Source organism: Mizuhopecten yessoensis, unplaced genomic scaffold (genome assembly GCF_002113885.1).
Source record: "Mizuhopecten yessoensis strain PY_sf001 unplaced genomic scaffold, ASM211388v2 scaffold10275, whole genome shotgun sequence".
NCBI classification, from domain to species: Eukaryota; Metazoa; Mollusca; class Bivalvia; order Pectinida; family Pectinidae; genus Mizuhopecten; species Mizuhopecten yessoensis.
Window position 1 is genome coordinate 997169 of NW_018408465.1, and position 15214 is coordinate 1012382.

The 15214-nt window shown below is 37.3% G+C and overlaps 1 protein-coding gene and 1 long non-coding RNA gene across 5 annotated transcripts in view; both read right to left on the reverse strand.

The window, feature by feature from the left end:
* Positions 1 to 590: 590 nt before the first annotated feature.
* On the reverse strand, positions 591 to 3369 carry LOC110459897. Its single transcript, XR_002463942.1, has 2 exons — positions 2637 to 3369; positions 591 to 2062 (listed from the first exon to the last, which is right to left on the reverse strand). It is a non-coding gene; the product is annotated as an uncharacterized LOC110459897 (long non-coding RNA).
* An 82-nt stretch (positions 3370 to 3451) lies between these two features.
* Positions 3452 to 15214, reverse strand: part of LOC110459894 (alpha-1,3-mannosyl-glycoprotein 4-beta-N-acetylglucosaminyltransferase C-like) — a 61499-nt gene continuing 49736 nt past the window's right edge. For all 4 annotated transcript variants that reach the window (XM_021512373.1, XM_021512369.1, XM_021512370.1 and 1 more), the window contains exon 5: positions 3452 to 6694. In XM_021512373.1, the coding sequence (XP_021368048.1) occupies positions 5523 to 6694 (1172 nt within the window). In that variant the 3' untranslated portion in view covers positions 3452 to 5522. The remainder of the gene's footprint in view (positions 6695 to 15214) is intronic.

Sequence of the window (15214 nt, forward strand, 5' to 3'; positions counted from 1 at the left end):
TACATTACACACACGGATGCACGTCCTTAGATAACCTGAGCTTTTAACAGGACACTACATCCTTATATATTGAAAGCATATAATCTGCATGTTGGCCCCAGTCTCCTCCGGCGTGGACAATGTACCAGTAAGTTGTTTGAGGATGGCTTACTCTAAAGACGCCATGCGAAAAAAAATCTAGAATATTAATACCCTATGTACCTTGCGAGATATCACTTACGAAAGGCATTTACAACATTTTCAGATACTTATAGAAATACGTGTGATTTATGGTGGGGACTATGGGTTAACTCTTTTTTTTTCATTTCATATCTGTTATTGAATATAAAAACATGTCTCAGCCATGCGTCCAGCCTGTTGCATAATCAATTAACTTCACAATAGAGAGAACGGAAAAAGGATTGAGAAGGTTGAACTTTCTCACAATAAAGAAATGAGCGTATTTATTTTAGTTGATTGCCTGGATCGCTTAGCAAATGCTGTTTCACTTTTCAAATCAGAGTGGCCACTTTGTTAATTTTCATCGTTAATAAAATTACTGGATGACAAAGAACAAACATCAGTAAAAACAAAAGAACAAAACTAATGAAAAATTGTAAGGCATTTTATTGGTGATAGAAATAATAGTGAACAAGACACAGATAAGGGCACTTCACATATACCAGATTTTACAAGGAAATCTTCAAAATACAATGTTTATCTTAGCATGGGAACACCAATATACATTATTTACCAAATCGAGTTGGCAATCACAAGAGCTATTTATAAATCAACTGTGATGGTATTGTAAGACGCTTTAAATGCTCAAGGCATAATGTTTGCGTGGTAATGTTGCACTATTTCACATTGTTTTCGCAAACAAGATAAACCGTAAACGTACCTATTTAAGCGGTATTCTCATTTTTGCGTTTTAAGCGCTTTAAACTTTGCGCTTATTTACGACCTCGCTAATTGAATGTTCTAAATATAGTTTTTATTGCATATTTTGTGAGTGCGCTAATATGTTAAAATTCGACATACATGCTAAAATTTGTGTCCGTTAAATCCAAGAGGTCAAATAATATGTTCAGCTTGCGACAAGACTGATATAGAACATGGGATACATTTATTTATTACTAGTCCTGCACATTATTCTGAACCGAGACACACACACATTGAACAATTAAGTTAATGGAATTATTGTCATGTAAAATGTAATGAAAATTAGGTACTTATTTACGGAATATGGAATTGTCCTCCGCCATCTTGAAAACTGTAATATGTTTTGTGTATTATGTACACATTTAACCTTTATTCTGTATTGCTTTTTCGGAAATAAAAAATAAATTGAAAGTAAGTACGCTTACAGTAAATAATACTTTAGTACCAAAGCATTTTTATATAAACTTTATAGTCGTATAACAGTACATGTTCCTGTGGGACAATTTTATTGTTTCTAGTACTGTGGTACTAGTTTATTTCATCTCTCCCGTGTTGTACTTTTAAACAAGATTTCTGTTGTACCGCCTCACTGTAACCTCTACTGTCCTGTACTCTTAGTATAATTCCCGTGCAGTACCACTAAATCATCACATACTGTCTTGTATCTATAGAACAGATTCTTGCAGATAAACTAATTAGTTATGCCTGATTATACGTTAAGGTACAATCAAGCTAGACTGAGGAAATTAACCAGGTGAAGAGCAATCGATCCGTCCCTTTTAAACCAGGGGTTTTCCGTTGGGACGTGGCTAATGTATAACATATTTGCGACAAGAGTGTGTATAAAACCCCATACGGGTGCCTCAGTAATGTATCAGAAATAATAAACTAATTAGCTATGCCAGATTATAGGTACAATCACGCCACACTATTGATACTTGGGGTATTTTAGTGCATACTCCTTGAGTACCGCTACCTTGTAACTTTAGCTGACTTGTGGTATTTTAGTATATACTCCTGTAGTACTGCTACCTTGTAACTTTAACTGACTTGTGGTATTTTAGTATATACTCCTGGAGTACTGCTACCTTGTAATTTTAACTAACTTGTATTTAAGTATAAACTCCTGGAGTACCGCTACCTTGTAATTTTAAGTAACTTGTATTTTAGTATATCCTCCTGTAGTACTGCTACCTTGTAACTTTAACTGACTTGTGGTATTTTAGTAAATACTCCTGGAGTACTGCTACCTTGTAACTTTAACTGACTTGTGGTATTTTAGTAAATACTCCTGGAGTACTGCTACCTTGTAACTTTAACTGACTTGTGGTATTTTAGTATATACTCCTGTAGTACTGCTACCTTGTAACTTTAGCTGACTTGTGGTATTCTAGTATATACTCCTGTACTACTGCTACCTTGTAACTTTAGCTGACTTGTGGTATTTGAGTATATACTCCTGTAGTACTGCTACCTTGTAACTTTAGCTGACTTGTGGTATTTTATTATATACTCCTGGAGTACTGCTACCTTGTAACTTTAACTGACTTGTGGTATTTTAGTATATACTCCTGTAGTGCTGCTACCTTGTAACTTTAACTGACTTGTGGTATTTTAGTAAATACTCCTGGAGTACTGCTACCTTGTAACTTTAACTGACTTGTGGTATTTTAGTATATACTCCTGGAGTACTGCTACCTTGTAACTTTAANTACCTTGTAATTTTAACTAACTTGTATTTAAGTATATACTCCTGGAGTACCGCTACCTTGTAATTTTAACTAACTTGTATTTAAGTATATACTCCTGGAGTACCGCTACCTTGTAATTTTAAGTAACTTGTATTTTAGTATATACTCCTGGAGTACCGCTACCTTGTAACTTTAACTGACTTGTGAAAGAGGGAGCATACAATACACTACACTAATATTTCAGTAGATGACTCATATAGTTCCACTTCGTCATAACCGTCCTCCACTTTCAGGATTGCCAAATGATACATAGGAACACTCATCCTCGATATCTAGGAGGTAACGCTCACTTTCGTTCTCATCAACCCCTATGTGCATGCATATCAAATTCGAATGACCAGGACCTATTATGAGTAATTCAGATTGTCACCCATTGATAAAAGTAATGTTAGAGGTTGCCTAGCAACGCTATCACTAAATAATATGACGTCAGTCATAGTGTCAATGAGTATATTAACAGAGTATTTATTTATATAAAGGGTTCATGAATATTAGCGTTTAGGGATCCCTGTCCCACTGTATTTTGTTTTTCTATTTAGTGTAACCTCCCCTTCGGATACTCTTAAGGACAGTTGGGCCAAGACACTCTGTTTAACAGGTACACTGAACCTAATTGTCCCGCAAGACATGGTTTTCTTTTCAGAAATGATTTATCAAAGCTATTCCGTCTTTGCGTATTGCAGAGTTATCTTCTCTTGGGGGCAAGTATTGATTGTTACGTCATTGGTTTGTGTGAGAAAATTACGTCGTTTTCTCAAAAATTGATGACGTTACTCTCTTAAACCAGTGACGTAACAATCAATACCTTTTCTCAAGAGAAGATAACTCTGCAATATACAAAGACGGAATAGTCATGTTGGAGAACATTTTTTACCACTTAGTTACAGCTTGTGGCAGTGGTACAGGGATCTTCATCTGTGTCACGGATTCATAGCCATATTGGTTTAATATACATAAGAAAATATTGAGATGAAATACCTACATAATGTGATGGTAGTTTAAAATATTACCTAAACAAATAATTCCAATAAGTTGATATCGGCGTAAAATTAAACTGAACAATCATGACGATACACAATGACCAAATCAGTACTAAACATTAATATAAAAAGACACCATAAAATAAAATCAATGCCAGCCGATGCGCACACACATATACACACTTAAACGGGTTTAACAAACACCTGAAGGATCCTAAGAAGGACTAATATCTCCGGGAGTTTAAGTGGGTTTTTTTCCATCGCATGGAAAATCGCTCATGATGTCCTTTGTCTAGAAATAAGGTTTCGGTCACAACTCATGTATGGATCCCTGTTCCACAGAAAGCAAAACACTAGAGAGTTCCGCTTAAGTTTTCGTACATACATTGTACAGTAACCTCCCCTTATTTCCTATGGGATTAGTTGTTGTAAGCATGGATAAGGGTACTTCCATAGACCAGGTAGCTCAGTTTGTTAGAGCGACGGTGTAGGGGTATAAGGACTGGTGTTGAAATCCTTGTCTAGCCCCTTTGTATTTGTACACTCAGAACACTGCTATTGCTTTTATTCATCTATAATATCTTTTATAAAAGCCCACTGGCATTGTTTCCTGTTCAAAGCTGAGTTCCTCACAGCAAGCTGAAGTCATACTGGCAAAAATAGCTGCAAATGCATTTTTACAGTCTTGGCAGTGGCACAGAGAGCCTTAAGACACAGATTGAACATGACATTGGCAGTTAAAGACACTCAAATACGTACCATAGCTGGAAATCAGATGATGATGATGATGATGATGATGGCGTGGAGAATAACACGTGTTCTCGACGAACGCGCAATGAAAAACTTAGTCTTCAACTTCACGCCTAATGATGACCTTATGTTCTCAAGATGGACATTATAGGAGGTAAGTTTCCGCACCAATTGATATAATATAGCAAAGCAAACGAATTAAATAACAATTTAAGGGTCGACAAAAAAAAACACCATTCGTACATAAAATCACTGCTTTAAGTATATTTCTAATAATCTTAAAATCATAGCTGTCGTTTTATTTTTCAGATGATATTTATATAAGGATTGAATTACATTGAAAATATTTGAATCGAACTGTGAAACATACCATCATACATGTTTAAAAGATGCACTTAAATCCTAAAACTTACGTTCAAAACATTTAAGAAAATATGAGTTTACCGTTCTTTGGGGTTCTCTTCAAGTTCAAAATAAATTTTAAACAAAATACTTTACCAATTTGCAGAACAGATATTTTTGGTGGGGACAAAATAGATCGTGTTTCTAAGGTTACCAGTTCCGTCAGGCAGCGAACGCTTATCGGAATCAAATTGGGACTCTCCGCCATAATTTGAATTGGACATCACGTCATGATTGGTTCCCGATTACTCAAACACTTTCACGGAAAGACCCGAACAGTTGCAGAACGAAAACATACACGTGTTCTTGCTTTTGCTAGGTTATTACAACAGTTTTGGTTGGTGGGTTTATCAAAAGACTGTACATAGAAAGTGTATATATATATCCATGAATTTTACATTTTGTATTGACTTTCATCATTTAAACAAGATTAAGTGTTAAATGTGTTGACGAATATTAACTTAGCAAATCTAAATGACTAGCCTGATTCAGATTTGTTAAAATACCTTATCACAATCCAAAGGGGTATCACAATCAGAAGGGCATATTTGATTACATGTCTTATTAAGTAGCACACACATCGTTAAACGATTTTTCTACGTCTTTAATTATACACTTATAAAACGCTCTGTACCTCTGTTGTACTACGGTAAATAACAGGATAACAAATACAAAGGCAACATAACATAATGCAAACATATCAATCGTCACGGTAAAATCATGTCACGGTAAATATCGCAATTTCTCTTATGATTACCCATTCTTTCTGAGCTTTTGTTAACTCTATTGAAATACATCCCACATTATATATGGGCATGCTGCTATTTTGCGCTATGGTGTCGAAGTCTCCGGTGCGATTGAACGTCCCGAACATTTCTCTGTTGTCACAAGCTTCCTGAGTGAGTTGACTGGAATCACTCACTCTGGATATTTTTAAAGCGGCATTGCATAAAATATCCTTAGGGTTCTTCGGATAACCAGAATCGACGTAAATTCGACTTATATTCACTGGTTTATGAAAAGATATTCTGTAATAGTCCCCTAAACTTGGACTCAGTCCCCAGAAATACTTGTTGCTCAGATCATAAGCATACTCGGGTTTGAGATTATCGTACACTTCTATGGAACTGAAGATGTCTGCGGGCGGATTTTTCTGATAAAATTTTTTCCTATCCGTACTCGTCCTGTCTCGGAAACTTTTGTCTACCAGGAATTGTTTCTTGTCTTTGAGGGAAGAGATAACTCCTCGATGTTGAAACAAAGATGGCTTCATTAGAATGTCCTTGAATTGCGTTTTTATTTTTTTCATATAGTTTATCAACAAATCACCAGGCTGTTCCGAATAAAACATCAGAAGGAATTCGGCGATCGACTGTAAGTCTTCAGCTCGGAACATCTTCCCAATGAAGCCCAAGTGGGAAAACTGTATACAGAACCACTTTATCTTTGATGGTCTTGACTTGACGAATCGTTTCACTTGACTTAAATATGATTTTGCTGTAAGAACGTCATCCTCTATCTGCATATAGTACTGAGACAAATTTTTGCTATATAAAAACATGTACGCATAATCTATATTCTGTTTGCTTCTCCAAGCCACGCGTGCTTCCGAGTCGTTGAAATTTCGGTGTAGTTTACTGAAGTCCGGATAGTACTGGTGATCGGGGTGCACTAGTTGTATAAAGCCCGAGTCCACGTGTTCTCTGTAAGCCTCGTAAAGTTTCTTTGCCCTCTGTGTGACCTTGTCGTGTTCCTGGTCAACCAGGAAGACCAGGATGATGACCTCCTTCCGCTCCTTTACTTGTGTGTTCTTTATAAGGGAGTTAATCGTGTCCTCCAGGTAATCGACTCCCTCGCGCTGTACAGTGGGGATTCCGATCGTCAAGTAACCTTCAATGAAAAGGAACAACATACACGGTAAATATCCGCTTTGATTTGAGATTTTGTATGCAATGATATATTAATTAAGTTAACACAATAAGATACAGATAGGAAGTTGTTCTACCTGTAAGGGTCCTTCAAGCCGGCAAGAAATGTCTTAACCATGAAGGCAAGCTTAGAACAACAACAGTATGTTTGATACTAGAGAAACACCCGCTCAATCTCTAAAATTATTGAGAAAAGAAGAAGTCCCGTATATACCAAATCCTCATGATCACACCTAGGTTCCATCTATTTCAAAATAAGTAAATCTTTAGTCTAGAGTACCAATCTTATTATCCATTTTAACGCTTCGATTCCTTGCAAGGATGACAAGAAAATATGCACGCGTAAAAGACTGGAGTGTTAGCCTGAGAAAGGTTTATGAACAAGAGGCCTTACTGTCAAATAAAACTATTTCAGCAGGACCGCTTAATTATTAACATCTAGATAAGAAGAGATATATTTATGTCCAGGTGTCTTGCGCGTGTAACAGTAATTATAAATGTGTCCGTTGTCGTAACATTGATTTTTCTTTTAAATGAACATGTTTATTTTTAATCTTTGATGAAATCTTTGTGGTCATTAATGTAATTTATACATACTATTTCCGTTGTCATAACAACTATATTTGAATCAGCTTATATCCATGTGTAACATATAAACCAATCCATACTTGCTCCCTCATCAATGAACATGTGGTTCTATTTTCACAGCCATTACGACGCATTCTGTAAGTGTACTACGTCGCACAAAAACCTCCACAATATATATAATGAAATATTGATAATCAATATTCCCATGTAATTTCATTGTCAATATTTACCGTCATTGAACCATTCGTACCTTTGTGTTAAACTACTGCTAATATTCTAGCGTAAACAGTATGTGTTCGGGGAACAGTGGCAACCTCCCGAAGGAGCCCGAGTTTTTCTATCCTGACGTCACAGTTTCACTGTTTAACAGATATAATATGTCTGGTGTGGGGCCTGAGCGCAGTTCTATATACAAAAGAGGAGTTCTCCCGACACCGGTTTGGTATCACAGAGTATTGAGGTTTTGACAACAAAAATCTACTATGACAAATCACATACCTCACATATATCGATCAATGGGTTATTTATTGATCCAAACCCGCTCTTATTATCACATACATCAGCTACATTCCGTCAGTAGCTATAATTTCTCACCTAAGCGTTGTAATTTTGTGGTCTATACAATTTACACGGGAGTGACTATTCATCAAAAAGAGGCGGTCAGGAAATCTTCTAAATAATAAAAATGTAAATTCCACTTTCGGTCCGTATCAATACGGTTTGTTGATTAGTCCCTCTCGTGTAATTTGTATAACCCTTTGCTTCCTGCATGAATTTTTCTCTCATTCCTGTCTACATGTGACAACACTGGCCAATGTAATAAAGGGGAGGAAGACATTTCTTTCTCCTGTTTCTGTTCGTGTATGACTGTATAACTCTATCATATGTACATTGGTATAAATGTCCCACCCGACGGTACACAATTTGGGGCAAAAACTGAGGCTTGTCGAGGAATGAGATTAACTGGAATGAGGAAAAACACTCTTAAATGCCGAGAAGTGAAGGGTATTCACATTTTGGCCAATTGGAGTGATGTAATTGAACCTGTATGAAACCTGTTTCCATATTGGTGTAAAATAGATACCAATGACGTAACAATCAATACCTGCTCACAAGAGAAGATAACTCTGCAATACGCAAAGACGGATTAGATGCAGTCCATACATAAAGGCTATAAAGTGAAATGACTGAACTTCATAGATAATAGTTAAACACAACATGTTCGACAAACATCTTGCATTGTTAAATGTTTACAACAGCATTCCCCTGTGTGCCGTGGCTGTATCGTGTTGTTTGAGGGCAATTCATTAGCAGGAGCGAACCTGTACTGACTTGCCCAACGCACACCATTAATTATATCAACACAACCTACACTGAATTTCATTACAGACGGAATCGTAACGAGATATATATCGAGATATATATTCCCATCGTTCCCATTTTCCTCCATTGCTTTGTTTTCTTAGATCTCGGTATTTTTCAATGAAATAGTCAAGAGTACACTAAGAAAGTACTGTATCACCCTTGGGACCGTTCTCGAGGAGAAAGGTTCTGATTGTCTGTCAGCAACTAAGAACTGTAAAAGATTTACTTCAAAACAAAACAATTTAATCATGAAGATGTTTTCTTTAACATTAAATTAGCTAGGGAAAGGGTCAAACAAGTGTTAATTGCTTGTAGAATTTAAATTTTCACAAGATTTAAGAATTCTCCCCGACAATGCTAATACTACCAATGAAATAATATTAAATACAGTTTAACTTCGATTTAATGCCAATTGTTTTATTCACCACCTCGTTTACTGCCAACATATTTCAATGTCACATTATCAGCAATAGATCATCAACTTTAGACTTCCGCATTGGAAGTTACCTTAAAATGAGCGAAGCAGACATGTGTTATTGTTCTTTAATTAGACAACATCTTTGTTGTATTTGTGTATTTATCTATTTTTGTAATTTGATCGAAATGTTGTATAAACTATGCAACAATAAAAAAAAATGTCCTCAAAATGTAAAATTGTATATCATACTTTTGTAGAGCCTATGATAAAAAGTACCCCGAATTTCTGAATCTTTTCTGAATCTTTTCTATGACCTCCTTTTATTGAAATACGCTAAAGCTAAAAACAGTTTTATAAAAATCAAATGTTTTGCAATTGGCACGCAAAACAGATCACGTGTACATACACACGTGACTTTTTCAATAGGTTAAAAATGGTTATGATAGTTGTTCTAAGTACAAGTCCTACTAAACCTACTGGCATATCTTGTTACACTGACGACTTCAAAGTTGTTGCTACATGTACTCCCCAAGCCCGTTGCAGAGTCGGGTTGGTTTGATTTCCCACCTGTCTTCTGTTTAGGGGAATTTGAGGTACCTAAGAATAGACCTGATGTATCCCAATCCGCGCGCATAGTAAAAGACGACGTATGTTGTCCCCCTGCAGAATGGGGCACTTCCTTCTGTGTCGTCTACTAAGGGGACATTAAAGAAACCGACATCTGCTGACCCCATTGCAACACTTGGGATAAAAAAAAATCCGGATTCCTATCTTTCATGTTATTTTTCTTTTCTAGCTACTTTCTGTTTCCTGAGGTGGCCGCGGTGACCAAGTGGTTACGGCGACTGACTGACAATCTGCGATACCACTAGCCCTCCACCACTGGGTCGCGGGTTCGAGGCTTACGTGGGGCAGAGGCCAGGTACTGGCCGTAGGTCAGTGGTTTTTTCTCTGGAAAGTCCGGCTTTCCTCCACCACCAAAACCTCCTAGCACGTCCTTAAATGACCATAGCTGTTAATCGGTTGTAAAAGACAAACAAACCAAACTCTTCCCGGCGGTGCCTCCGTATGCAACCGTCCCTATATGACACTGGCTGTAACGAGGACGTTAACCCTAAGCAAACAAATTCCCCAAGCACCAGAAAATCAATTATTCAACAAAACATCATAGGACCCAAACAAACACGACACATGGAATGGAAATGATAGTTATAGACCAACGGCTTCAACCCGAGAGCGAAAACCAAATAGTATGAATAAAATCATAATTCTAATTCTCTTTCACTAAGAAAGAAGTTATTATTATTTTCGACTGTCTAGGAATATTAAAAGAAAAACCAACAGAGCAATTACAAACAAAACCATAGAAGGGATATAAAATAAATGTCAATGTGCCATGGTCTCATGTATACACCAACAGCTAAGGCTATTGATTGGGGACGGTCAATCTAACAATTCATTATCTATATTTCCGCTCTAATATGCGGGGGCATTAGACCAAATATATGGTGAAATGAGGATGGTAGTGGACAGGGGGTCTTAATGGGGGAGGAAACAGGAGTACCCGAAGAAACCTCATGTGGTTGGGCAGTTGACCAAATACATTTTCACGCCCGACCGAGGTATTGAACTCGGCTGACTTTGTGAAAGGCGATGCGCTATCCACTGCACCACCCAACCAGTGTAAGCGTCATTATATGCGAGAACGTGAATGCGTGCTTGCAAAGCGAGGTACATAAAATGAGGTAGGAGATACAAATACTTAGCTTTGCTTCGCTTTCGTACCTCACTTTATAACTGCATAATCAGTTCGCGTACCTCACAACATAGCTTAAATCAAAGCATGCTTCCATGCATGTTTATATGTGCGTGCGTTTAAGAAGAAATTACCTACATCTATTATACTGGTTAAAATGTCGTGGACTTAAGTTTGTAAGTCTCATAAATTATAGCAACATTATGATTCAATATGGGCTCTGGATCCCAATTCCTTTGTCTGCACTATCGTTATTACTTCGTTGCCTATATATGTTTAAACATATAAAAGCATGTAATTATATTGATTAAAAATTGTTTGGATATGACGGTTAGCGAGATTGATATACAAATTGTACTCATATGTATATTCTATAAGTGTCATATTATGTTTTGTGCTTGTTTTGTCCAGAGCCCCACGTCAACGTAACAGCTTTGGTCAGGTGGAGACGGAGATGTTTTGTATATAAATATAATTATGTATATTGTAATTAAGTGTGTTGGTGAAGTGAAGATTTGATCTGCTCTCTCGTGACAATGTAAAGTCATCCTGTATTTAATAGAATATGGCATGATCTCGATGACATTTTGATCTTCAAACAAATTACTTCGTATATAAGCTGTGATTTCACGTTTGATTTGGTTTGGTTTAGTCTTGTTTAACGTCCTATCGACAGCTGTGGTCATTTAAGGACGGCCTCCACTGTGTGCAATATGCATGCGTGTAGTGAGTGTGTATGTGTGTGTGTGTGTGTGTTTTGGGAGGCTGCGATATGTTCATGTTTGTCTCCTTGTGATAACGCGGTACTGATGCCGACTTTATAGTGCTACCTCAGTGAAACATACTGCCGAAGACACCCAGCAGGACACCCCACCCGGACACATTATACTGACAACGGGCGAACCAGTCGTCCCACTCCTAAATTGCTGAGCCCTAACGAGATACAATGCAATGGCGATTTACTCGCACAGGTGCTAACAAGCGTTTGTAACTATCAATGCATCTGCTGATTTTGAACGAAGCAAACACAATTTATTGTTAAAAATATATGTCGGAACATCTCTGTACTCTGAATTCCCCCCTTCAACACGTTGTCTGCGTTTTGTCTTCATCTAAAAACTGTAATGCAATCATCGTCAGGAATTCCGGCTATATTAAGCGTCACCCGAGGAATCTCCAGAGGCCTGATCTTTAACAATTCTACCCATTTAGGAGACTCCGAAATCTCCAATAAAAAAACGTACGCAATCATTTTAAGTGAGGACTAAACCGTTTCCCTAGGTCACGATCACCGACATGTAGAGCCGGAACAATTGTGTTCGGAACTCGAAAGGTCGCATTTTAGACCCAGCTACACATTCCCATGGCTCAGGTCTGAGAACCTCTCAGATAATTTAATCAATTCAACAAAAAATAATTTCCAATAACGCAATGAACAATCCAGTCCATGGGAATCGATTTCCAAGTTTGCACATACATGTAGTCATGTTTTTGTATGAAATATCACACATTCAATGATCTTAATTGCATTTCATATTAATCATTGCTCGTGAAAAATCGAACGCAATTTTGTAACATAATGGAATAACGGGAGTGAGAAAACGACATATACCATATTACAGTGACACGAATCCTAATCAACCAAATAAGACAGGGATAGTATCGACTTAATGCAAGTGTATTGGTGTTCGAGTAATACATCATGTATCTGCGGGCTAAATAGTCCCAACTAGCGTACATGGCTACTGAAATATCCTTCCGCCTATAGCTACCACCGATGCAACCCGTAGCTTGTGTATGATGCAATACGGAATAGTTATTCACAGTAAGAAAGTTTAAAAAAAGGAATTTACGAAATCAATAGATGTAATGACCCGTTCTGGTGATGTAATATCTTTTGAGCTCTAAATTTGAATATTGAGGGTAATACATTTATTTATTTGGTTCCTCGCAACAGCCAAGATCACATAAAGACAGATACCTTATAGGGAGACACCGCCAAAAGGCACAGAGAAGGGAACAGATATAGACACCATGTGTAGCATTTGGGGCAGCAGATCATTTTTGGTTTGTGCAATGCCCCCCTTAGCAGAAGACACAGAAAATGACTCTATTCTGCAAGAGAGTCCACATTAGTCGCCTCTTATGATAAAATGGAATACATTCTGTAGCTATCACTATGGTTTTTGCTACGTTACGTAAATACCAAATTGTTTGTACTTGTTGTAATGCATAAATAAAGTATAGCGGAATTGGACTGGGTCGTTCGCCGGTGACCAACGCCGTTTTCGTTTAAGCGGTTGAGCCGGTCGGACCACAGTTGTTCGTTTATTAAATAAGGTCGGACCTAGTAATCTGATGCTACTTTCAAGCGAGCCTTGACAAAGCCTTGCAAGCCTGGCATAAACATTTGCAGGTCCGCCAGAATATATACCTGAAATTATTACATCAAAAAACGAACAAACCGGTTGTTCTGCATAAACGAACAGGCCCCAGATAGCTCAATTGAGCGTTTGTCTAGAGTTCGGAGGGTCCTGAGTTCGAGCCCCGAATTGACCGTTGCATTTTTCTTTCTCCTGTAACAAATTTGACGCCCAATAAAATATAACCACGGAGTCTGGTATAGGGTCTCGTGTGTCTTCTGGGTTGAAGACTTATTTTAAAGGAGGGGGGAATGTAGTGGAATTGGACTGGGTCGATCGCCGGCGACCAGGTAGCTTAATTGAGCGTCCGTCTAGAGTTCGGAGGGTCCCGGGTTCAAACCCCGGTCTGGCCGTTGCATATCTCTTTCTCCTGTTACAAAAGTATAGCGATACTTAGAAGATACAGCTTATACGCCTAAGCTTGAACAGATCAATGAAGTCAGTATACAGACTTAAGCAATGCTAAAATCCATTTGGAGACATGCATACTTCGACGTGGTACCAGAAACTTCAACATGAGATACGAGCATCTAGCTCACAATTCCGAAACATTTTTTTTGCAATGTGAATTGTCAATATTAGCCTTGTAATGCACATTTAGTGTTATTACTGCTGCAGAAAATAGACAGGACGGCAGCGTGGATTTAAGCGAACATTTAATTCTCATGTGACCGCTTAAAATGACACTTGTAAACAATGACGCATATTTAAATGCGACTTTGACATAAAACTGACTCATTCTATGCTAACATTTAGTACACATCTAAATAGTGGCAATGCAAATATGCGTTGAAGCTACCACAGTGATATATATAGATCGATAAGGGTTGTCGTAATGTAGGAAATGCATCGTTAATAGCAAAACTGCTTCATACTTTACTACAAGGGGCCTCAACGGTCACCTGACATCCGATTCTAATTAGGACTGTCATCCAGGGGCTAATTCATACTTTTCGTCGGTCCGAATGACCTTGCTGCATCGTCCATTAATTTTTCCTTGTGAACACAATCACTTTCGATGAGACTTTGTTTGCAGCTTTGTATCAATGAGATCTTGGATGAGTTTGAATACCGGACCAATTTGACCATAACTTACATAGTTATTCCCGTTGGTAATTCTATTATTGTTGGACCCTGTGAACACGATAACTGAAATAAATGGGTGTGACTCCATATTTGACCCAAGGGGTCTGTTTTGAACAAACTTGGTAACTGTATGTCTTCTGCTCTTGGTTAAAAGAAACAAGTAAAAGCGTAAATCAATGATTTATTAAATAAGGCACAAAATTTGAATAGCACCTTGTTAGTAGCAAAAATGAGTCATGAATAAAAAAAGGTGTACCACATGAATTTATATCTATTCTTGTGTAATGTCAATCAACATCACAGGGACAAATAATAATATAATGACAAAGGGCAATAACTCTGCAGGTTACCGTCAAATAATTACCGGACAAAGTTTCATTGAACTCCGTCAATATTTATTCAAGTTATCATGTTTACATGGTCCAATAATAATATTATTACAAAGGGCAATAACTCTATTAGTTACTGTCAAATAATTCCCAGTTTCGAACTCCTCTGAAATCTTATTGATATAAGTCTACATACAGAGTTTCATCAAACTTAGTTGATATTTACTCAAGTTATCGTGAACACAAGGTCCAATACAAAATAGTGTAATAATATTATTACAAAGGGCAATAACTCTGTAGGTTACTGTCGAATAATTCCCATTTTACAACTCATCCGAGATCTTATTGATATAAGGCTGCATACAAAGTTTCGTCAAACTTGGTTGATAATTACTTAAGTAATCATGTTCACAAGGTCCAATAATAATATTATTACAAAGGGCAATAAGTCTGTTAGTTCCTGTCGAATAATTCCCATTTAAAGTCCGGGATCTTATTGATATATGGCTGCATACAA